This window comes from Scyliorhinus canicula, chromosome 4, assembly GCF_902713615.1.
Source record: "Scyliorhinus canicula chromosome 4, sScyCan1.1, whole genome shotgun sequence".
Classification (NCBI taxonomy): Eukaryota; Metazoa; Chordata; class Chondrichthyes; order Carcharhiniformes; family Scyliorhinidae; genus Scyliorhinus; species Scyliorhinus canicula.
In genome coordinates, this window is record NC_052149.1 from 90,823,630 (window position 1) to 90,849,559 (window position 25,930).

Here is a 25,930-nt window from a genome sequence, read left to right on the forward strand (position 1 = left end):
CCACCTACTCTGCACATTTTTGGGTTGTGGGGGCGAAACCCACGCAGACACGGGGAGAATGTGCAAACTCCACACGGACAGTGACCCAGAGCCGGGATCGAACCTGGGACCTCAGCGCCGTGAGGCGGTTGTGCTAACCACTAGGCCACCGTGCTGCCCTTCACCCAAGATCTTTAAATCTATCCTCTTATCCCACTATCTGTCCTTATGTGTGTGTGTGTGTGTATGTGTGTGTGAGTGAGCCCAGGGAATGTGTGCGATGTAGACAGTGGTTACGATTTACCTAGTTTTTAAAACAAAAATTCATGTGGTTTCAATGAGCTTATCTTGTTCTTTGTTTAAACTCAGAAAATTTGTATGATTAATTATTTACAATCCAGAAGCATATACAGTGGGACTCCTGCATTGACAAAGCACATCCTCTCTAAATGCACAAAAAAAACCCTGTTACAGTCAAACCTGGCAGGGAGTAATTTTTAAACTCTCCTCACGTGTTTGTAACACATTTTACCATTTTTGTAACTGTGAGAGCCTTGCTAATTGTATGACTCAATCTGCTCTTTAACATCTGACTAGCAGTCACATAGAAAGAAGCTCTGCCTAGGTTGAATAACTGGCCCCATCTACACTGCCTCTGTTGGAAACTCTGTACCATGGACTACAAGACTGATTAATCTCTGTGTGCCCATCTCATTTTGTGAAGTAAACACTACTGGAAAAGAGAATTCTACAGCATTGGTTTTTAATTCGCCAACTTCGGTGAAATCATTTCTCAAGAGACTTTGATTCTGGACTCTGGAACTCATGTGAACCAATATTTATTTTTCCTGTGGTATCTTTACTGTAAAACATTCTTTCACACTGATCACCATTTTCCTTATTGCTACCTTACTCTCTTTTCTTGCCTTCTCCATTTAATTTTTCCCATCTTTCCAAACTTGATCCCTTATTCCCACTATTTAGTTTAAAGCCCTTTCTATGATCTTTGCCATATGACTTGTCAGAATATTGGTCCCAGCATGATACAGGTGAAGATTGTTCCAAGGTTACAGCTCCCACTTTCATCTGTACTGGTGCCTGTGTCCTGCATTGGCCCAAAAGGCACCAATCCCTGTGCCAATGTGAGCTTTATAACATAAAGAGGTAATTTCATCAACATCTGATAAAAGTAACTCCTGGATATGTGAGTTTTAACTAAGATTCATTTTGCAATTAGCAATATGTAAGGTGGTGTTTGTTAATACATGTTTGATAATGCTATTTCTAAATTTTCTTTCAGGAACTTTATTCTGTTTATTTTTCATAAAAAGTGGACCAAAAGTTTTACCTGTTTGAATTTCAAAAGCTGGACTTGGTAAACTGGAACAATTCCCATCCATTGCTAATATAGTTATATTGTACATCTGACCGCATGGGAGGTCCACAATCTCACAGTTTTCCTCTGTTGCATTGCATGAATATCTGTCTCCTTCCATTCCTTCTGCTATTGCGATGTAGTTCACTGCACCGTCACTCAGCTCCCACAATACTGACACCGTGTGTGTTGTACATTCCAAATAAGCACTTACAATCCGGGGGCTGCAAGGGGCTGAGATACCAGAGAAACAAGATGGATAAAGTCACAGTCAGTTTTTACTTGATTCAACAATGTGAATATACAAATACCATTTCCATTCTTCCTAATATCATGAGAAGATGTGCAGGATTGAGAGTATACACTTAATGGAAGATATTGGGTCATGCGAATCAACTGAGGAACCTCGGGGTGGCTGATACAGATTGCATATTATTATAAGCGTATACACTAGTCAATAAAAAATTACCTGTTTGAATTTCAACCATTGAACTCTGAGATTGGTTACATGTGCTGTCAGATGCTGTGACATACACAGAATATAACTGGCCACAGAGTAACTCGGGTGTTCGACATGATGTTTCTGATGTGCTGCATGATGTGATGTTCCCATCGGGTCCTTCAGCAAAGGCAGTGTACAACAATGCACCTCTGCTGTCGTCCCACGATACCAAAGCTGTATTTAGGTTACAATCCAGCCTCACTTCTACATTCTGTGGATCGCAAGGGACTGAAAATAAGATTGAAAGTTAAAATTGACGGAAGAAAACAGAATCAAACCATCAATACAAGTTCAAATAAATAAATGGAAGGGCAAGTTTACTAAATAATTAATAATTGCATTAGAACTTGTCATTCTAGAAGCTTCTTGAAAATATACAATGTTTTGGCTTCAACTATTTCCTGTGGTAACTAATTCCACAGACCCACCACTCTCTGGGTGAAGAAATCTGTCCTTATCTCTGTCCTAAATGGTCTACCCCGTATCCTCAGACTGTGACCCCTGGTTCTGGACACACCCACTATCGGGAACATCCTTCCTGCATCTACCCTGTCTCATCCAGCTGCACGGTTGCACAGTGGTTAGCACAGTTGCTTCACAGCTCCAAGGTCCCTGGTTCAATTCTTGGCTTGGGTCACTGTCTGTGCGGAGTCTGCACGTTCTCCCCGTGTCTGCGTGGGTTTCCTCCGGGTGCTCCGATTTTCTTGCTCAGTCTAAAGATATGCAGGTTAGGTGGTTTGGCCATGATAAATTGCCCTTAGTGTCCAAAAGAGGTTAGGTGAGGTTACTGGGTTACGGGGCTAGGGTGGAGGCGTGGGCTTAAGTGGGGTGCTCACTCCAAGGGCTGGTGCAGACTCGATGGGCCAAATGGCTCCCTTCTGCACTGTAAATTTTATGATCTATGATCCTGTTAGAGTTTTATAGGTTTATAATAATTTTAAATTTTTAAATTTTTTTTAAAATAAATTTAGCGTACCCAATTATTTTTTCCAATTAAGGGGCAATTTAGTGTGGCCAATCCACCTATCCTGCACATCTTTTGGGTTGTGGGGGCGAAACCCATGCAGACACAGGGAGAATGTGCAAACTCCACACGACAGTGACCCAGGGCCGGGATTCAAACCCGGGTCCTCAGTGCCATGGGCAACAATGCTAACCACTGTGCTGCCCTCTAGGTTTATAATAATAATCTTTATTAGTGTCACAAGGGGGTGGTACGGTGGCACAGTGGTTAGCACTGCTGCCTTCCAACTCTATATTCCTGGGTTCAGTTCCAGCCTCGGGTGACTGTACGTAGGTTGCACTTTCTCCTGGTGTCTGCGTGGGTTTCCTCCGGGTGCTCCAGTTTCTTCCCACAGTCTAAGATGGCAGGTTAGGTTGATTGGCCATGCTAAATTGCCCCTTAGTGTCAAAATGTTAGGTGGAGTTACTGGATTACGGGGATGGGATGGAGGTGTTGGCTTGAGTGAGGTGCTGTTTCCAAGGTCTGGTACAGACTCGATGGGCCAAATGACCTTCTTCTGCACTGTAAATTCTATGATTCTATGAATGAAGTAGGCTTACATTAACACTGCAATGAAGTTACTGTGAAAAGCCCCTAGTTGCCATACTCCGGCGCCCTGTTCAGGTACACTTAAGGGAGAATTCAGAATGTCTGATTCTGTCCACCAAACAAGCACGTCTTTCGGGACTTGTGGGAGGAAAACGGAGCACCCGGAGAAAATCCACGCAGACACGGGGGGGAATGTGCAGACTCATCACAGACAGTGACCCAAGCCGGGAATTGAACCCAGGTCCCTGGTGCTGCGAAGCAACAGTGCTAACCACTTATGAGATCCCGCCCCATTCTTCAGAACTCCAATGAATACGATCCTAACCGATTCAATCTCTCCTCACATGTCAGTCCTGCCATCCCAGGAGTCAGTCTGGTAAACCTTTGCTGCACTCTCTCTAGAGCAAGAACGTTCTTCCTCAGATAAGGAAATCAAAACTGCACACAATATTCCAGGTGTTGCCTCACCAAGGCCCTGTATAATTGCAGTAAGATATCCCTGTTCCTGTACTCGAATCCTCTCACAATGAAGGTCAACATAGCATTTGCCTTCTTTACCGTCTGCTCTACCTCATAATAATGATAATCTTTATTAGTGTCACAAGTAGGCTTACATTAACATTGCAATAAAGTTACTGTGAAAATCCCTTGGTCAGCACACTCCGGCGCCTGTTCGGGTACACTGAGGGGGAATTCAGAGTGCCCAATTCATCTAATAGCGCCTCTTTTGGGACATGTGGGAGGAAACCGGAGCACCCCGAGGAAACCCACGTAGACATGGGGAGAACGCGCAGACTCTGCACAGATAGTGATCCAAGCCAGGAATCGAACCTGGGACCCTGGCGCTGTGAAGCAACAGTGCCAACCACTGTGCTACCGTACCTGCATGCTTACATTCAGTGACTGTATGAGACTACCCAGGTCTCGTTGCACATTCCCCTCTCCTAATGTATGGCCATTCAGATAATAGTCTACCTTTTTGTTTTGCTACCAAAGTGGACAACCTCGCATTTCACCAAATTATACTGCATCTGCCATTCATTTGTGCATTCACTCAGCTTATTCAAATCACACTGAAGGAACTCTGCATCTATGAAGTGGCGACGAAGGGGAAAAAGGTATCTTGATGAAATGCTCACACACTTTGCGATTCTAGAATCTGGTCAGATGGTCAGGATCCAGACCACACGTGGTTACAACAAACTGGCGATGGTACACGGCCATACCCCGCAGCTAAACAACTATGTGTTCTGGTGGTCAGTACATAAATGAAACTAGTGTCAGTCACCTCCTGTAATTATCTGAGCCACCACCACCATACCCCATGCATTCAGCGTGCAATCCAGGCCTTCCAGACCAATGGAAATGGAGGCCCTTCCAGAGGCCAACGCAGCAAACCCTGCAGCCTCGGGGTATGCCACAAGGACTGTGGTGAACCACTGTGTGCACCTGTATTAGGGGATGTAAGGTAGGACCAGCACTACAGGTTCGCCAGCAGCCGCTGCCGGCTAGCTCCGCCCACAAGGAGCTGTATAAATATGCGTGTCCTCCTTCTGATCAGCCATTTCGCCAGCTGCAGTAGGAGGCCACGCATCTGACTGTAATAAAGCCACAGTTGTAACAATCTGAGTCTATCGTGAAATTGATCGTGCATCAATGTATTACAGTCAGATTTACTAAGAGATGGATATCAGAATCAAACCAGATCGCCTGCAGCTGGATCCGCACTCGCTCGATGCCAGAAAGGACTTTAATCACTGGCTAGCTTGTTTTGAGTCCTACATCAACACTGCGACCCGCACGCCAATGGAAGCTCAGAAGATCCAGGTTTTATACTCCAGGTTGAGCGCCAACGTGTTCCCATTGATCCAAGACGCCCCAGGTTATGCGGAAGTGATGGCACTCCTAAAAGAGAACTACGCACAGAAAGTAAACACGCTCTTCTCCAGGCACGTACTCGCCACTCGCGCTCAACTCCCTGGTGAGTCTATTGAAGACTTCTGGCGGGCTCTAGTCCCATTCGTACGGGACTGTGATTGTCAGGCCGTTACGGTCACTGAACATTCCAATCTCCTCATGCGTGACACATTCGTAACGGGGATTGCGTCAGACCCCATCCGGCAACGACTGCTGGAAGGGGCCACACTCGACCTAACGGAGACGAAAGCTTTAGCGCTCTCCATGACGGTCGCATCTCGAAATGTCCAGGCCTACCCCGCTCACCGCGCGGCCCACTCGTCCTACCCTCCTGGACCCCGCAAACGCCCCCCCCCCCCCCGGCTGGGGCCCTGCCGACTCAATCTGCCTGCGCCGCCCACCAATCCACGCACCCTGGGGGTCCCCGCTGCTACTTCTGCGGTCAGCAGAAGTACCCCCGCCAATGCTGCCCGGCCCGCGCCGCCACTTGCAAGTCCTGCAGTAAAAAGGGCCACTTTGCAGCTGTGTGCCAGGTCCGCGCAGTTGCTGCTATCGCGCCCGCAAACGCCCCCGCCGAACGCATAATGGGTGCCGCCATCTCCTCCCGGGGCTACGTGCGACCAGTGGGCGCAGCCATCTTCTCCTCCCAGGACCAGGTGTGGCCAGCGGGCATCGCCATCCCCCCAACACTCCACGTGCGGCCCATGGTTGCCGCCATATTGCCCTGCCCCCGCAACATGCGCTCCATGGGCGCCGCCATTTTGTTCCCTACAGGACCCCCGGATGCCACCATTTTGTCTCCCCCATGGGGCTGGAACGCCAGATCTGGGTCGCCGATGCTCTACATCTGAAACCTCGGACGACCACCCGCAGCTCGCCTCGATGACGCTGGACCAGTCTCGTCCTCACTGCTTCGACGACGGTGAAAATCAACGGCCACGTGACCTCTTGCCTGCTGGTCTCCGGGAGTACTGAAAGCTTCATACACCCAGACACGGTAAGGCGCTGCTCCCGCGCGGTCCACCCCGCCAACCAACGGATCACCCTGGCCTCCGGATCCCACTCTGTCCCGATCCGAGGGTTCTGCGTTGTCAATCTCACTGTCCAGGGCGTAGAATTCAGCGGTTTCCGTCTCTATGTCCTCCCCAACCTCTGTGCTGCACTATTGCTGGGCCTGGATTTTCAGTGCAATCTCCAGAGTCTCACCCTCAAATTCGGCGGGCCCCTACCTCCACTCACCATTTGCGGCCTCGCGACCCTCAAGGTTGACCCCCCCTCCCTCTAACTGCGGATTGCAAGCCCGTCGCCACCAGGACAAGACCTTCATCAGGTCTGAAGTCCAGCGGCTGCTTCGGAAGGGTATCATCGAGGCCAGCAATAGCCCCTGGAGAGCTCAAGTGGTCGTAGTAAAAACGGGGGAGAAACACAGAATGGTCGTGGACTACAGCCAGATCATCAATCGGTACACGCAGCTCGATGCGTACCCCCTCCCACGCATATCTGAGATGGTCAACCAGATTGCGCAGTACCGGGTCTTCTCAACAATTGACCTGAAATCCGCCTACCACCAGCTCCCCATTCGTAAATCAAACTGTACATACACTGCCTTTCGAGGCAGACAGTCGGCTCTATCAATTTCTTAGGGTTCCCTTCAGCGTCACTAACGGGGTCTCGGTCGTCCAAAGGGAGATGGACCGAATGGTCAACCGGGACGGTCTGGGGGCCACGTTTCCTTACCTAGACAATGTCACCATCTGCGGCCATGACCAGCAGGATCACAACGCCAACCTCGATAAATTTCACCGCACCGCCACTCTCCTCAACCTTACGTACAACAAGGAGAAGTGTGTGTTCCGCACGACCTGCCTAGCCATCCTCAGCTATGTAGTCCAGAACGGACTTCTGGGGCCCGATCCCGACCGCATGCGCCCCCTCATGGAGCTTCCCCTCCCCCACTGCCCCAAGGCCCTCAAACGCTGCCTTGGGTTTTTCTCCTATTACGCCCCGTGGGTCCCAAACTATGCGGACAAGGCCCACCCACTCAAACAGTCCACTCAATTCCCCCTCGCGGCCGAGGCACAACACGCCTTCACCCAGATCAGTGCAGACATAGCCAAGGCCGGGATGCACGCAGTAGACGAGATACTCCCCTTTCAAGTAGAAAGCGAAGCTTCAGATATCGCCCTTGCCGTCACTCTAAATCAGGCAGGCAGACCCGTGGAATTCTTTTCCCGCACCCTTCATGCCTCTGAAATTCGATACTCATCCGTCGAAAAAGAGGCCCAGGCTATCGTTGAAGCTGTGCGGCATTGGAGGCATTACCTGGCCGGCAGGAGATTCACTCTCCTCACTGACCAACGGTCGGTAGCTTTCATGTTCAACAACACGCAGCAGGGCAAGATCAAAAATGATAAAATCTTGCGGTGGAGAATCGAGCTCTCCACCTATAACTACGAGATCTTGTATCGCCCCGGCAAGCTCAACGAGCCCCCAGACGCCCTCTCCCGAGGTACATATGCCAGCGCATAAGTAGACCAGCTCCGGGCCCTACACGACAGCCTGTCACCCAGGGGTCACACGACTGTACCACCTCACCAAAGCTCGCAATCTGCCCTACTCCGCCGAGGAAGTATGGACAGTCACCAGAGACTGCCAGGTCTGTGCGGAGTGCAAGCCGCACTTCTACCAGCCAGACCGTGCGCACCTGGTGAAAGCCTCCCACCCCTTTGAACGCCTCAGTGTGGATTTCAAAGGGCCCCTCCCCTCCACCGACCGCAACACATATATCCTCAGTGTGGTCGATGAATACTCCAGTTTCCCCTTTGCCATCCCCTGCCCCGATATGACGTCTGCCACCGTCATCAAGGCCCTCAACACAATCTTCGCTCTGTTTAGATTCGCCGCCTACATCCACGGTGACAGAGGATCCTCATTCATGAGTGATGAGCTTCGTCAGTTCCTGCTCAGCAGGGGTATCGCCTCCAGCAGGACGACCAGCTATAATCCCCGGGGAAACGGGCAGGTAGAGAGGGAGAACGGGGCGGTTTGGAGGGCCGTCCAGCTGGCCCTACGGTCCAGAAACCGCCCAGCCTCTCGCTGGCAGGAGGTCCTCCCTGATGCACTACACTCCATACGGTCATTACTGTGCATTTTTAACAGGAGGTGAATGTGGTGAACACACCCCATGAACGTGTTTTTATCTTCCCTAGGAAGTCCACATCTGGGGTGTTGCTCCCGACTTGGCTCGCTGCTCCAAGACCAGACCTTCTACGTAGCCACATCCGACTCCACAAGGCGGACCCCTTGATGGACAGGGTACATTTGCTCCACGCCAACCCCCAGTATGCCTACGTGGAGTTCCCCAACAGCCGCCAAGATACTGTCTCCCTCAGGGACCTGGCTCCCTCAGGTTCCACTCCAACACACTCCTCCACCCACGTGCCACCCTCCCCTCCCCCAGCACTCCCAACATTAGCCCCACCAGGTCCATCCCTCCTTCCCCTGCACACGCAAGAGGACGAGGAAGATTTCGGCACGCTCCCGGAGTCATCCAACTACTGACCAGCACCAACACCGCCCAGCACCGACGTCGGCGACACCAACACCACCAGCACTGACATCGCCGCCACCGTTACGTCGCTCGCAGCGAATCGTCAAAGCACCGGATCGACTGAACCTCTGACGGGCACCTGAGTATCAAAATGGACATTCTTCTTTTCCCCTCCCGACTGTAAATTATTTGCAAAACTGTATATAGTTCCACGCCACCCCCGCCGGACTCATTTTAACAGGAGGTGAATGTGGTGAACCACTGTTTGCACCTGTATTAGGGGATGTAAGGTAGGGTCTGCACTACAGGTTCGCCGGTAGCCCCTGCCGGCTAGCTCCACCCACAAGGAGCCGTATAAATATGCGTGTCCTCCTTCTGATCAGCCATTTTGCCAGCTGCAGTAGGAGGCCATGCATCTGACTGTAATAAAGCCACAGTTGTACCAATCTGATTCTTTTGTGCAATTGATCGTGCATCAAGGACACCCGATGCCATTCACACAGAAGGCGCCAACCCAAGGGCATCTCAAGCACAGCCAACTGGTACAATCACGTGCTCAGGGTCCCTGAGTCAAACAAACACAAGGTTCAAGGACCATGTGATGAACTAGTGTATAAATGGACTTTGTTATAAAAGGGGGGAAAGAGACGTGATGGGCAATGCACCAAATCAGTATTCTACATGTTGTAATTAGCACTGCATTGTTAGCCCTGTTTAATGTGACATGTTGTTAATAGTTCATACTTGTGATTGTTCTACAACATACAAAAATGAGACCGTGATGATCTCCGTGCTGTACTCCTCAGCCTGCTAAAGGTATCCACAAATATGCTTCAGTATTATCGGTTGTCCCACATTAAACAGGGATGATGTAGACTGGGTGATCATATAGACGTTGCATACAAAAGTGGGTCATGTGTTGGGAGCTCGGGGGGTTCTCCCGGAGAGTGGGCACAGCATGTAAGAGCTGTTTGGTTACTGACAATAAACATGTTGTTAGTCCCTGGTCAGCAGTTATTGGAATCCAATACTTCTACATGACTATTGAGTCATATTCACATGCGAACACTAATCTGCTCTCCAACGTGTCTCAAGTACGTAATTTGCATGATTATTCCAAACTGTAAACCTCTGCCAAGGAGAACTTGGCTACTTCTTCCCGCAGGGATATATGTGGAAGTGGAAAAGCACAGAGCCGCTCTTGTACAGTCTGATCTGACTAGCAAGCTTTCACATGTCTCCTTTTCCCTCCAAGCATCTCAGCAAATAATTTCTGTTAACAATGAAGAAAGTCCTGGACAAAATCAATAAATGATTGCATCCAACACAAAAAAATCGTGAAAACTTGATGTGATTTTTTTTTAAATTCCAAGATTGTCGTGAAAAGGCTGAATGGGCTTACCGTCAATATGTATGAGCCTTTTAATAACCCTCTCACCTGCGGGAGTGGCTGGGCCTTGTTGTCAGCTTTCAGTGGATGCACTGGAGACTTGCTGCACAGTTCGAGCACGTAAAAGTAATCCCAAACCTTTCCCAACCCTTCTGTCGATGGTTATAAAACTCCTACATGTTTCAGGCATTACAGATTCTCCCCTGAGACCCAACCATAAGTTCGAGCAGATCTTAACGGACAGCAGGCCAGGTGGAACGGGTTTCTGCTGGAATATCTTGAACATTACATCTTGACCACGAGAAACAACATTTGAGGTGATTTCCTGCTCCCCCCACTGCACCATGTTTAAACACTGCACTTACAGGCCTTTAGGGAGCTAGGATGGAAGCTCAGAGCGAGAACAAACAGAGTTGTTATCTCTGGGTTGTTGCCCGTGCCACGTGATAGTGAGACGAGGAATAGGGAGAGAGAGCAATTAAACACGTGGCTACAGGGATGGTGCAGGCGGGAGGGATTCAGATTTCTGGATAACTGGGGCTCTTTCTGGGGAAGGTGGGACCTCTATAGACAGGATGGTCTACATCTGAACCTAAGGGGCACCAATATCCTGGGGGGGAGATTTGTTAGTACTCTTTGGGAGGGTTTAAACTAATTCAGCAGGGGCATGGGAACCTGGATTGTAGTTTTGGGGTGCGAGAGATTGAGAGTAGAGAGGTCAGGAGCACAGATTTGACTTCGCAGGAAGGCGGCAGTGTTCAGGTAGGTGGTTTGAAATGTGTCTATTTCAATGCCAGGAGTATACGAAATAAGGTAGGGGAACTGGCAGCATGGGTTGGTACCTGGGACTTCGATGTTGTGGCCATTTCAGAGACATGGATAGAGCAGGGACAGGAATGGTTGTTGCAGGTTCCGGGGTTTAGGTGCTTTAGTAAAGTCAGAGAAGGGGGCAAAAGAGGGGGAGGTGTGGCGCTGCTAGTCAAGGACAGTATTACGGTGGCAGAAAGGGTGCAAGATGGGGACTCTTCTTCCGAGGTAGTATGGGCTGAGGTTAGAAACAGGAAAGGAGAGGTCACCCTGCTGGGAGTTTTCTATAGGCCACCTAATAGTTCTAGAGATGTAGAGGAAAGGATGGCGAAGATGATTCTGGAAAAGAGCGAAAGTAACAGGGTAGTTGTTATGGGAGACTTTAACTTTCCTAATATTGACTGGAAAAGATATAGTTCGAGTACATTGGATGGGTCGTTCTTTGTACAATGTGTGCAGGAGGGTTTTCTGACACAATATGTTGACAGGCCAACAAGAGGTGAGGCCACTTTGGATTTGGTTTTGGGCAATGAACCAGGCCAGGTGTTAGATCTGGAGGTAAGTGAACACTTTGGAGACAGTGACCACAATTCGGTGACCTTTACATTAGTGATGGAAAGGGATAAGTATACCCCGCAGGGCAAGAGTTATAGCTGGGGGAAGGGCAATTATGATGCCATTAGACATGACTTAGGATGTGTAGGATGGAGAAGTAGGCTGCAAGGGTTGGGCACACTGGATATGTGGAGCTTGTTCAAGGAACAGCTATTGCGTGTTCTTGATCAGTACGTACCAGTCAGACAGGGAGGAAGGGGTCGAGCGAGGGAACCGTGGTTTACCAAAGAAGTGGAATCTCTTGTTAAGAGGAAAAAGGAGGCCTATGTGAAGATGAGGCGTGAAGTTTCAGTTGGGGCGCTTGATAGTTACAGGGAAGCGAGGAAGGATCTAAAGAGAGAGCTAAGACGAGCAAGGAGGGGACATGAGAAGTCTTTGGCAGGTAGGATCAAGGAAAACCCAAAAGCTTTCTATAGGTATGTCAGGAATAAAAGAATGACTAGGGTAAGAGTAGGGCCAGTCAAGGACAGTGGTGGGAAGTTGTGTGTGGAGGCTGAGGAGATAAGCGAGATACTAAATGAATACTTTTTGTCAGTATTCACTCAGGAAAAAGATAATATTGTGGAGGAGAATGCTGAGACCCAGGCTATTAGAATAGATGGCATTGAGGTGAGTAGGGAAGAAGTGTTGGCAATTCTGGACAAGGTGAAAATAGATAAGTCCCCGGGGCCTGATGGGATTTATCCTAGGATTCTCTGGGAAGCCAGGGAAGAGATTGCTGAGCCTTTGGCTTTGATTTTTAGGTCATCATTGGCTACAGGAATAGTGCCAGAGGACTGGAGGATAGCAAATGTGGTCCCTTTGTTCAAGAAGGGGAGTAGAGATAACCCCGGTAACTATAGGCCGGTGAGCCTAACATCTGTGGTGGGTAAAGTCTTGGAGAGGATTATAAAAGATACGATTTATAATCATCTAGATAGGAATAATATGATTAGGGATAGTCAGCATGGTTTTGTGAAGGGTAGGTCATGCCTCACAAACCTTAGCGAGTTCTTTGAGAAGGTGACTGAACAGGTGGACGAGGGTAAAGCAGTTGATGTGGTGTATATGGATTTCAGTAAAGCGTTTGATAAGGTTCCCCACGGTCGGCTATTGCAGAAAATACGGAGGCTGGGGATTGAGGGTGATTTAGAGATGTGGATCAGAAATTGGCTAGTTGAAAGAAGACAGAGAGTGGTGGTTGATGGGAAATGTTCAGAATGGAGTTCAGTTACGAGTGGCGTACCACAAGGATCTGTTCTGGGGCCGTTGCTGTTTGTCATTTTTATAAATGACCTAGAGGAGGGAGCAGAAGGATGGGTAAGTAAATTTGCAGACGACACTAAAGTCGGTGGAGTTGTAGACAGTGCGGAAGGATGTTGCAGGTTACAGAGGGACATAGATAAGCTGCAGAGCTGGGCTGAGAGGTGGCAAATGGAGTTTAATGTGGAGAAGTGTGAGGTGATTCACTTTGGAAAGAATAACAGGAATGCGGAATATTTGGCTAATGGTAAAATTCTTGGTAGTGTGGATGAGCAGAGGGATCTCGGTGTCCATGTACATAGATCCCTGAAAGTTGCCACCCAGGTTGATAGGGTTGTGAAGAAGGCCTATGGTGTGATGGCCTTTATTGGTAGAGGGATTGAGTTCCGGAGCCATGAGGTCATGTTGCAGTTGTACAAAACTCTAGTACGGCCGCATTTGGAGTATTGCGTACAGTTCTGGTCGCCCCATTATAGGAAGGACGTAGAAGCTTTGGAACGGGTGCAGAGGAGATTTACCAGGATGTTGCCTGGTATGGAGGGAAAATCTTATGAGGAAAGGCTGATGGACTTGAGGTTGTTTTCGTTAGAGAGAAGAAGGTTAAGAGGTGACCTAATAGAGGCATACAAAATGATCAGAGGGTTAGATAGGGTGGACAGCGAGAGCCTTCTCCCGCGGATGGAGGTGGCTATCACGAGGGGACATAGCCTTAAATTGAAGGGTAATAGATATAGGACAGAGGTCAGAGGTGGGTTTTTTACGCAAAGAGTGGTGAGGCCGTGGAATGCCCTACCTGCAACAGTAGTGAACTCGCCAACATTGAGGGCATTTAAAAGTTTATTGGATAAGCATATGGATGATAAGGGCATAGTGTAGGTTAGATGGCCTTTAGTTTTTTTTTCCATGTCGGTGCAACATTGAGGGCCGAAAGGCCTGTACTGCGCTGTATCGTTCTATGTTCTATGTTCTATATAAACAATGCATTTCTACAGCTTTGCCAGATAAAAGGCATCAGTAGCATGCAGGGCCATTCCAGCTGTGCACCTTCCAACAATTTAAACCGGCACCATGCAGAAACCCACACAAGAGCAAAATTAACCCATTACAATTCTGTGTATTTAAATAATGCCTGTGAAAAGCAAGATTGCATTTATTAAGATGCCACAAAATGTTTTATGGAAATGAGCAATACCTGCATGTACATTCACCATTGCACTCTGAGGACTTTTGCAGAAGTTGTCTGTTGCTACAACAGAGATTGTATAATATTCACCGCACTCCAGGTGTGGGATTTGAGCCTTTGTATCGCTGGTTTTGAATGAAGCTGTGACTCTTTGACTATCTCGAGCGGTTACAGTGTATAACTTTGCTCCATCCGTGACATCCCACGAGAAGGATACTGCATTCGAATCACAGTTCAGCTCAGCTTTTAGATTCTCAGGAATGCACGGTGCTGTTTAGAAAATACAAATAAATATCAATCCTCTCTCTCTGCCCTGTAAGCATACAGAATAAATAAATGTAAAATGATTTATATGGGTGATATTATTTAAGGATTAATAGCTTTACCAGTTCGGGTTTGAACAGAAGTGCTTGAAATGCCAGTCCGGCTGTAACTGTGTGTTGTTATAGTTATGTTATAGGTCTGTCCACAGTGTAAATCCAGAACTTCATAGTGTGTCTCAGCTGTGTTGTATGACTGTGCATGTCCATCACTGCCTTCTGCAGTTATATAGTATGACACTGCTCCATGAGTCCGTTCCCATAATATTATGACTCTATCAGAATTACAGTTCACATTCACAATGATTTCATTTGGAGAACATGGTGCTATGGAAAAGGAAATAGAAACATCAACATGCACTAGGTTCATGTAAAAAAAATGTCTTGGTCAAGTGGTCCTTTCCAGCAGCTCATGAAATTTAAATAACTTTGATAAAGCATTCATATTTATAATTGTGGTGACTCAATACAGAAGCTATGTCTGAGGACCACCAAATTTCAGCTCAAGGTTCTGGGTCAGTATGACCTGTACCCAGTTTGACCCCTTAAGTTTACAAGTATTTTCTCTGAATGTTAAATATTTGTATCAATGATGTCAGGTGGACATAGAATAATGCAGATCCCCAAATTCCTCGCTTCTTGCTGATAGGCACAGGGAGGGAAAGTTGCTGAAATGTGAGCTGAATGGGGATGAAATCAGTGGACATGGAGTTGCACTCCTGCCATTGTGTACAGGAGCACCCTGGAACCCCACTGGAGATAGCAGCTCCAGGGCAGCAGGCAGGTACATGTGCTGTTTATTTAGCATGGCAGGATGGTGGTTCCATGTCCCAGTTTAGTTTTGATAAGGATATCTGGTAAAGTAGACACTTCTGAATAACTGCCATTTTGGCCAGTCAGAGGTGGCTGTAATAGACAGGGCCCTCACTTTATATTTATACATAAGAACATTGTCTTGTCGGTCATTCCACTTCTCATTACCAATTGGCTTTTGCATTCGAAGAGAACCTGTGTAATGCCTCCCATAAGTGACTGTTTAATTACATGGGGTAAATCAAAATAATAAAGGCTCAGACTGGGTTTGTGGAGCCTCAAGAACCAGTCCTGCTTCTATTGAACCCACAAAAAACATGAACTAACCTTTGGGGTTCACTTCATTTAGACAATTACCTGATGCTGGTCGGAGCGAGCATTGCTCGCACTCTGTCCAGCTCATTCCACAGATAGCAGCCCAAATGCTAAGTACATCATAAGAACCCGATAAACAGATCAACAACAAATATGTTAGTATAGCGCCTTTAATCTTGCATCTTTAATGAAGCATCCCACGGCATTTCATCGGAGCATTACAAAATGGAGTATGACGTTGAACCGCATAAGGATTCCGGGCCTAGACAACACCAGGCGTGGCCATCACTATCAGAGTCATTATGATTGGCAATCCACCAGAATTAGAGGCGTGCAGATCTCTCAAAGGGTTGTGGAGTTGGAGAGGTTTACAGAGGTGGGGAAAGGCAAGGCCATAGAGAGATTGAAAACAGGATGAGAATTTTAAAATCAATGAGCACAGGGGTGATGTGGGAATGGAATTTGCTGCAAGTTATAACACAGGCTGCAGAGTTTTGGATGACTTTACAGAGGATAGAATGTGGGAGACCAGCCAGGAGTTCATTGGAGTCATCGAATCGAGAGGTAGAATAGGATGAAGGTTTCGTCAGCAGATGAGACAGAGGCAAAGTCAAGGTAGGTGGAAATAGGCGAAGTTAGAGATGGTTCGAATAAGGGGTCAGAATCTCACCTTGGGTTCCAATGTGAAAACAAGGTTGTAAACAGACAGGCTTAATTTCAGATTGCTGCCAGGGAGAGGGATGGAGTCAATAGCTCGGGAAGTTTTGAGCATGAATCCGATTGGCTTCAGTTTTCCCAATATTTAATTCGAGGAAATGTCTGCATATCCATGCCAAGCAGTCTGATAATTTAGCAACAGTGGAGTTGGGAAAGGGGTTGGTGAGGTACAGCTCAGTGTCATCAACATAAATGTGAAAACTAATACTGTGCCTTCAAATGTCACAAAAGGGCAGCATGTGGTTGAGAAATAGGAGGCGAGACCAAAGATTGATCCTTGGGGGTTACCAGAGACACCATTGTTAGTGATTATCTGGCCATGGGGTAACATCGCCATAACAACCATAACTATAGGCTGGTTGGTCATTTCCCAATGTTTTCATGTAATCCTAGTAAGAAGTCTTACAACACCAGGTTAAAGTCCAACAGGTTTGTTTGAAATCACTAGTTTTCGGAGCACTGCTCCTTCCTCAAGGTTGTAAGACCATAAGACTTAGGAGCAGAATTAAGCCACTTGGCCCATCGAGTCTGCTCCACCATTCAATCATGGCTGATATTTTCTCATCCCCATTCTCCTGCCTTCTGCCCGTAACCCCTGATCCCCTTATTAATCAAGAACCTATCTATCTCTGTCTTAAAGACACTCAGTGAATTGATCTCCACAGCCTTCTGCGGCAAAGAGTCCCACATTCACCACCCTCTGGCTGAAACAATTCCGCCTCATCTCTGTTTTAAAGGATCGTCCCTTTAATCTGAGATGGTGTCCTCTGGTTCTAGTTCTTCCTACAAGTGGAAACATCCTCGCCACGTCCACTCTATTCAGGCCTCGCAGTATCTTGTTTGTTTCAATAAGATCCCCTCTCATCTTTCTAAACTTCGAGTACAGACCCAGAGTCCTCAAACCCGTTCCTCATACGTCAAGTTCTTCATTCCAGGGATCATTCTTGTGAACCTCCTCTGGATCCTTTCCAAGGCCAGCACATCCTTCCTTAGATATGGGGCCCAAAACTGCTCATAATACTCCAAATGGGGGTCTGACCAGAGCCTTATACAGCCTCAGAAGTACATCCCTGGTCTTGTATTCTAGCCCTCTTGACATGAATGCTAACATTGCATTTGCCTTCTTAACTGCCGACTGAACCTGCACATTAACCTTAAGAGAATCGTGATCAAGAACTCCCAATTCCCTTTGTGCTTCTGCTTCTGAAGCATTTCCCCATTTAGAAAATAGTCTATGCCTAGATTCCTCCTTCCAAAGTGCATGATCTCACTTTTCCACATTGTATTTCATTTTCCACTTCATTGCCCACTCTCCTAGCTTGTCCAAGTCCTTCTGCAGCCTCCTTGCTTCCTCAATACTACCTGTCCCTCTACCGACCTTTGTATCATCTGCAAACTTAGCAACAGTGCCTTCAGTACCTTCTTCCAGATCATTAATGTATATTGTAAAAAGTTGTGATCCCAGCACAGGCCTCTGAGGCACACCACTGGTCACCGCCTGTCATCCTGAAAAAGACCCCTTTATCCCCACTCTTTGCCTTCTGCCAGTCAACCAATCCTCTATCCATGCCAGGATCTTACCCTTAACACCATGGGCTCTTAACATATTTAACAGTCTCCTATGCGGCACCTTGTCAAAGTCCTTCTGGAAATCTAAAAAAAATCGCAACCACTGATTTTCCTTTATCCAACTTGCTTGTTACCTCATCAAAGAACACTTAACAGATTTGTTAGACACGACCTCCCTTTGACAAAGCCGTGTTGACTCAGTCCTATTTTACCATGCACTTCCAAGTACTCCACGATCTCATCGTTAATAACAGACTCTAAAGTCTTACCAATGACCAAAGTCAGGCTAACCGGCCTATAATTTCTTGTCTTCTGCCTCCCTCCCTTCTTAAACAGTGGTGTTACATTAGCTCCTTCCAGTCCTCTGGGACCCTTCCTGCCTCCAGTGATTCCTGAAAGATCATCACTTATGGCTCCACAATTTCCTCAGCTATCTCTTTTAAGACTCTGGGGTGTAGTCCATCCGGTCCAGATGACTCATCCACCTTCAGACCTTTCAGTTTCCCTAGAACCTTCTCCTTAGTAATGGCCACTGCACTCACCTCTGCTCCCTGATTCTCCTGGAGCTCTGGCATCCCACTCATGTCTTCCACCGTGAAAACTGATGCAAAGTAACTATTCAGTTTGTCTGCCATTTCTTAGTTTCCTATTATTATTTCTCCAGCCACATTTTCTAGTGGTCCAATGTCTATTTTTGCCTCACTCTTACCTTTTATATATTGAAAAAATCTCTTCCTGCCTTCCTTTATATTACTAGCTAGCTTGCACTTGTACTTCATCTTCTCCCCCTTATTGCTTTTTTAGTTGTCCTCTGCTTGCTTTTAAAGGCGTCCCGATCCTCTGGTTTCCCACTAAACCTCGCCACTTTGTATGCTTTTTCCTTAGCCTTTATGCTGTCCTTGACATCCCTCGTCAGCCATGGTGCCTTGTCCTCCCCTCAGCATGTTTCCTCCTCCTTGGGATAAATTTCTGTTGTGCCTCCCTGATGACCCCCAAAAACCCTGCCATTGCTGTTCCACTGTCTTCCCTGTTAGGCTCCTTCTCCAATCAACTCTGGCCAGCTCCTCCCTCATGTCTTTGTAGTTACCCTTATTTACCCTTATATGTTACATCCGATTGCAGCTTCTCCCTCTCAAACTGCAGGGTAAATTCTATCATATTGTGGTCACTGCTCCCTCAGGGTTCCTTCACCTTAAGTTCCCTAATCAAGTCTGCCTCATTACACATCACCAAATCCAGAATTGCGTGTTCCCTAATAGGCTCTGTCACAAGCTGCTCCAAAAAAAACATCTCTTAGACATTCCACAAATTCCATTTCTTGGGATCCACTACCAACCTGATTTTCCCAGTCCACCAGCATATTGAAGTCCCCCATGGTTACTGTAATATTGCCTTTATTACATGTCTTTTCTATCTCCTGATTTACTTTCTGCCCCACATCCTGACTACTGCTAGGGGGCCTGTACATAACTCCCATCAGGGTCTTTTTACCTTTGCGATTCCTCAACTCTACCCACAGAGATTCTATGCTTTCTGATCATATATCGCTCCTTGCTATTGATTTAACTACATTCCTAACGAACAATGCAACCCCGCCCCCTTTGCCCATCCTTTTGATAGGACATATATCCTTGGATATTTAGATCCCAGCCCTGATCCCCTTGCAGCCAGGTCTCTGTGATGCCCACAACATTGTACCGGCCAATTTCAATGTGCGCAACAAACTCATTTACCTTGGGCGCGATTCTCCGCAAATGCGGAGAATCGTAAAGGCTGCCGTGGGACAGGCCGTGACCCACAGCAGCCTTCACGGCCACTTCCGGGGCCGATTCTCCCCCCCCCGGGCGGGGCTAGGAGCGCGGCCCTGTGCGTCATGGCGGCGCGGCCCTGACGACCGTCATCAAGGCCGCACGTCAAGCGTCACGGCGGCTGACGTGGCCGATGACGTCACCCGCGCATGCGCAGGTGGCGTCTTTCTCCTCAGCCGCCCGGCAAGACGTGGCAGCTTGATCTTGCCGGGCGGCGGAGGGGAAAGAGTGCGTCCGTTTTGGACGCTGGCCTGACGACCGGTGGGCACCGATCGCGGGGCTGTCCCCTCCCGAGCACAGTCGTGGTGCTCCCGTGCCAATCGGGCCTCTAGATGCCCCAAACGGGCATCTGGCGCCCGTTTCACGACGGCAGCGAGCAGGTGTGTTTGCTGCCGTGGTGAAACGGGCGTGAAGGCCTGGCCACTCGGCCCATCGGCCTCGGAGAATCGCTGCTCGCTGTAAAAAACGGCAAGCGGCAATTCATGGCGTGAGTCGGGCATGGGGGGGTAGGATAGCGGGAGGGCGTGAAAAATGTCGGGAGGCCCTCCCGCTATTCTCCCACCCGGTGTGGGGGGCGGAGAATCGCGCCCCTTGTTCCGTATACTGCGCACATTTAGGTACAACACCCTCAATCCTGCATTGGTCACCTCCCTTTTCACACTCTCCTCAGTCACTGTACCCTGTACGGTGGCCCTTTTTGATTTTCGACTATGGCTTCTCTGCCTTACACATTCCCCCTTACTGCTTTTTGTTTCTGGTCCCGTTTTACTTCCCTCCGACCTCCTACATTGGATCCCATCCCCCTGCCACATTAGTTTAAACCCTCTCCAACAGCTCTAGCAAACACCCCCACTAGGACATCGTTTCCAGTCCTACCCAGGTGCAGACCGTCCAGTTTGTACTGGTCCCACCTCCCCCAGAACCAGTTCCAATGCCCCAGGATTTGAATGCCTCCCTCTTGCATCATCTCTCGAGCTGGCATTCATCCTATCTATCCTGACATTCCTAGTCTGACTAGCTCGTGGCACTGGTCGCAATCCTGAGATTACTACCTTAGAGGTCCTACTTTTTAGTTTAACTCCTAACTCCCTGAATTCAGCTTGTGGGACCTCATCCCATTTTTTACCTATATCGTTGGTGCCTACGTGCACCACGACAGCTGGCTGTTCACCCTCTACCCCCAGGATGTCTTGCAGCTGCTCCGAGACATCCTTGATCCTTGCACCAGGGATGCAACACACCATCCTGGAGTCTCAATTGCGTCTGCAGAACCACCTGTCTATTCCCCTTACGGTTGAGTCCCCTGTCACTATAGCCCTGCTATAGACTTCTTACTGTGCTCACCCTAGTCCAACGCCGGCATCTCCACATCATGTAATCCTGGCTGAGGGCAGTGCTGGTTGTTCACCTGCTGGTTTCCCAATGAGACTCCCACCTAACCCAGTTGAAAGCTCTGTAAGCAGATTTTTCTTAAGGGGAGAAGGGAGATGTCCTCGCCAGCATTCATCCCCCATTGAGGCGAGTCGAAACAGATGAACTTCTTACTCATTTAAACCTCTGTTTCGAGGACTTGCAGTAAGTGAATTGATTGCCTGGTTTGCTGACACACTTCAAAAATAATCTCTTGACTGAACTATTTCAAGATTCCCTCAGAAAATGAAAGGTATTTTATAAAGTCACGTTTTTTCTTTCTACATTACCTGTCCGAATATCGTAACTGGAGCCTTGGATGCTGCTGCAGTTTGCACCAAATGCGAGTACAGAGATGCTGTATATTTGGCTGCAGTGAAGGTCTGGGATTAGACAGTGTGTTTCTGATGTGGTACAGGTGGCTTCATGTCCATCACTCCCCTCTGCTGTTGCAGTGTACAACACTGTGAGATTACTCGGCTCCCAAGTCACAAAGGCTGTGACAGCGTCAATATCAACTTGTATGTTCTGAGGGGGACATGGAACTTTTGGGAGGAGGAAAGAAAAATGGGGTGTCATAAATTAATGATATCAATGGTTTCCTTTGATGCCAAACTCCAAAAGTAAACATTTCCTTCAGATTCCCATTCCGAGCACTGAACTATAATTTTGTTTGAACCCTATCTCCGTGGGTGAATTGCTTCACTTTGTTATGGAAATTAGTAGTTCAAGGAAGGAGTGTACCTGAAAAAGCAATCAGACACTGGTACTCTTCCTCAGCAGAGTAAACCAAATCAATCGAATTGTCCAATTTTGGTGAACATTTGGTGAAGCATTCGGAAGATGGTTTTCTTGTATTTTGATTGCATCTGATACTAGTTAAGTGTGCGTTTTGTAAATGTATTATTTCAAATTGATAAAAATATTTATGATATATCACAAAGATAATTACATATGAGAGAGGGTGTTGTGTCCAACCACCTATGATTCCTCTTGCCAGAGTATTTCATTATCTTGTGAATTATTCCAATATCTCCTGAATGTCTTGATGATCCTTCCGAGAGGGTCAGTGTAGATACTGACCACTGCTCAGATGAAGAAGTTGCCATTCATGTATTCATAACTACATTTTTTGGCAACATTTAACTGAGAGTAGTGCAACATTGACCTTTCATATGCCATTTTGCATCTAACATATGGCCTCTCTCATTTAGTTCTTTTCAATCTCTATGGACCCAAGTTCTTTCAGACTTACACATTAGACAATGAGTTGTTTGTTTCTACCCGGATGGAAGAACTGCTGGAACTGGATTGTGCAGGTTGCTAAAGTGAGTCCAGCTCACGAATACCTCTTACATCAGCTCCCTAACCCACCAGTCCTTCAAGCTGCTGTAGGAGAGAAGTCAAGCTAGAACCCCGCTGCTCAAAATGAAAGGTGTTGCATAGCTTCAAGCTGCATATGGTGGCCAAAATAATTGACTGAATCTTTATAAATGTAAAAAATTCTTTTAAAACCATATGCAAAAACCATATGGGGGAAGGGAAAGAAAGCTGGAAACAGACAGTTGGAAAGCCCAGTTGGGAGACAGGAAATAAAATCTGAGGACAAATGACAATGTGGCACTGCCCCTATTCCCCACTTCCAATGTAACGGGAGCACCGCCTGTTCCATCTCCTCGTTCCCATTCCCAGACATTGACAGGAGGCAATGGCCAGCAGGTTTTGGCCAGGGGCCCAGAACAAGGCAGAACTGCACACCATCCTCCATCCCTGTAACTAAACTCTGCAAGCACCAACACAGCTGGAAACTTGATCCCGAGGATGCAGTTAATGGACATGAGGAGTTGCACAAATTGATTCAAAATGTAGATTTGTGAAGAAGCTATTAAGTGAGGCAGCGGGATATGCCTGGGCAGTGTCAGGCGCAAATGGGAGCCCCATGGGCAGCACAATAGCAATGGGCAACACGGTAGCATAGTGGTTAGCACAGTTGCTTCACAGCTCCAGGATCCCAGGTTCGATTCCCGGCTTGGGTTATTGTCTGTGTGGAGTCTGCATGTTCTCCCTGTGTCTGTGGGGTTTCCTCCGGGTGCTCCGGTTTCCTCCCACAGTCCAAAGATGTGCAGGTTAGGTGGATTGGCCATGATAAATTGCCCTTAGTGTCCAAAAAAGTGGGGTTACTGGGTTACGGGGATGAAGGGAATAGGGTGGAGGTATGGGCTTGGGTCGGATGCTCTTTCTAGGGGCTGGTGCAGACTCGATGGGCTGAATGGCCCCCTTCTGCACTGTAAATTCTATGATTCTATGTAGTGGTGGTGGTGGTGATGGGGGGGGGGGGGTGTTGATGTGTGGTGGGGAGCGGGGGGAGGTTGCCGGCGAGGAAAATCAGGTGAGGGGAGGAAGGTGGGGTGGGGGAGCCCCCAAGACCCTTGTGATGTGGGGTGGGGGCTGCTCAGCTGCAGCACTGGTTAGGATGCCCTTTAAAGATGGCACTCCGATCTGTTTGGAGCCAGTTCCAAGAAGCCCTGCCCCACCAGAATGGTGGTGTAAACCACACCCACTCAGTTTCTTTTGGTAAAGAGGCTCAAGATTACGTGAGAAAACTGGGTTGTGCACCAGGAGAGTTCCACCATTTTTTGGTAAGATTCCACCACTCCTCAGGAAGAGAACATAGAACATAGAACAGTACAGCACAGAACAGGCCCTTCGGCCCTCAATGTTGTGCCGAGCCATGATCACCCTACTCAAACCCACGTATCCACCCTATACCCGTAACCCAACAACCCCCCCTTAACCTTACTTTTATTAGGACACTACGGGCAATTTAGCATGGCCAATCCACCTAACCCGCACATCTTTGGACTGTGGGAGGAAACCGGAGCACCCGGAGGAAGTGAAGACATTTCCATGGAGGCACCTTTAGCAAAACATCCATTGCACAAGGGAAAGGAATGTATTGAGACAATGGGACATATGGAAAGAATGAAAAGCCATGAATAGCAGCAACCAGCCAGCAGCCAGTGGTCCCTTATATGCTACAGTGAAAGATACATCTCTACTTGTACAGCTATGTTAATGGTGAGTCAACGGGTACGATTCAACTAATTGGGAACAAAGTCCCATAGCGAGCGTGTTTATCTGTGTGTTTCCCAGCAATTGCAATGCCAAGAAACACGTGGCTATACAGCGTGACTCACATTGTATAAGGGACCTCAGCAAGGAACGCGGACCTAGGCCGCACATAGCCCCGTTTTGTACACTTGGAAGCCCTGCTCACCGCAACTTGCCAGTGTCGTGAGAGATCGGGACACCATTTCTTCGAGGCCCCCGAAGCGACCCCCGACCAGTGCTGAACGGCACCCACCTGAGATCTCCGAGGCAATAGGAATGAATCCCATAGCCTCAGGTACCTCGGAAATCTGCACATTAGAGTGAGAGTAGCTGACTCACTCTAATATGCAAATTTTCAAGTGGTCCCACAAACAATCGGCAGGGTTTATGTCACCTGGGATCTCGCAAAGTGTTGCGAGCCGGGTAGATCCCGGGAGCTGGATCTCCCAACTTTTATTGGCCATACTGTGCTGCAGTGTGCTGCTTTTCGGGTGCAGTGTGGCCGTTGGATCGCGCCCAGAGTCTATTGTGCTGTGTGATAATGGAATATAATCCATCACAACATGTGATCTGGATTGTGTTGCCTGAAAGGGTGGTGGAAGCAGATTCAACAGTAACTTGTTGAAGGGAATTGGATAAAGAAGGGGAGACAATTACTGGGCAGTGGGGAAAGAACAGGGTGAATGGGTCATTTTGGATAGCTCTTTCAATGAGCCAGCACAAACATGATAGACCAAATGGCCTCCTTCTCTGCTGTAAACTTCGGTGATGCAGTGTACTGAAAAGTGTATACTGAATGCTGCTAATTTTAAATCACAGAGTTCAGCTGTTCAGATTAGCAATGGGGTTTTTCCCAGTCAATGTAGTGTCAGGCCTGCAAACAACAGATACTGAAGCAGTCCATGTGCAAATAACAATAATAATAATCTTTATTAGTGGCACAAGTAGGCATACATTAACACTGCAATGAAGTTATTGTGAAAAGCTCCTAGTCGCTACATTCCGGCACCTGTTCGGATACACAGAGGGAGAAATCAGAATATCCAATTTACCTAACAGCACGTCTTTTGGGACTTGTGGGAGGAAACCAGAGCACCCGGAGGAAACCCCAGCTAAACCTGGACAATATCCAGGCTTGGACTGACAAGTGGTAAATAGCATTCTTGCCACACAAGTGCCATGCAATGACTATCTCCACAAGAGAGGATCTAACCACCGCCCTTGAAATTCAATGGCACTGACTTCACTGAATCCCTATTATCAACTTCCTGGGGCTACCATTGACTAGACGTTGATCTGGACTAGCCACATAAATACTGTAGTTGCAAGAGCAGGACAGGGGCTGGGAGCACTGGAGAGTAACTCATCTTCTGACTCTCCAAAGTCTTTCCGCCATCAACAAGGCACAAGTCAGGAGTGTAATGGAATACTCTCCGCTTGCCTGGATGAGTACAGCTCCAGCAATACTTGAAGCTTAACACCACCCAGCACAAAGTAACCCACTTGATTGGCGCCCATCCACAAACATTCACTTTCTCCACCACCTTTGCACACTGGCAGCAGTGTGTGCCATCTACAAGATGCACTGCAGGAACTCACCAAGACTCCTTAGACAGCACCTTCCAAACACGCAAACTCTACCATCTAGAAGGGCAAGGACAGCAGACAGATGGGGAAACCATCACCTGGAAGTTCCCCTCCAAGCCACCTACCACCCTGACTTGGAAATATATTACAATTCTTTCACTGTCGCTG

The 25,930-nt window shown here is 47.8% G+C and overlaps 1 protein-coding gene across 1 annotated transcript in view; it reads right to left on the reverse strand.

Moving 5' to 3' along the window:
• The window catches only part of LOC119964794, a 192,099-nt gene that overhangs the window by 156,286 nt on the left and 9,883 nt on the right, over nt 1-25,930 (reverse strand). Inside the window, exons 6-10 of the mRNA XM_038794788.1 lie at nt 21,355-21,609; nt 14,499-14,759; nt 14,122-14,382; nt 1,824-2,084; nt 1,328-1,588 (exon numbers count right to left, since the gene is read on the reverse strand). Coding sequence (XP_038650716.1) covers nt 1,328-1,588; nt 1,824-2,084; nt 14,122-14,382; nt 14,499-14,759; nt 21,355-21,609 — 1,299 coding nt within the window. The remainder of the gene's footprint in view (nt 1-1,327; nt 1,589-1,823; nt 2,085-14,121; nt 14,383-14,498; nt 14,760-21,354; nt 21,610-25,930) is intronic.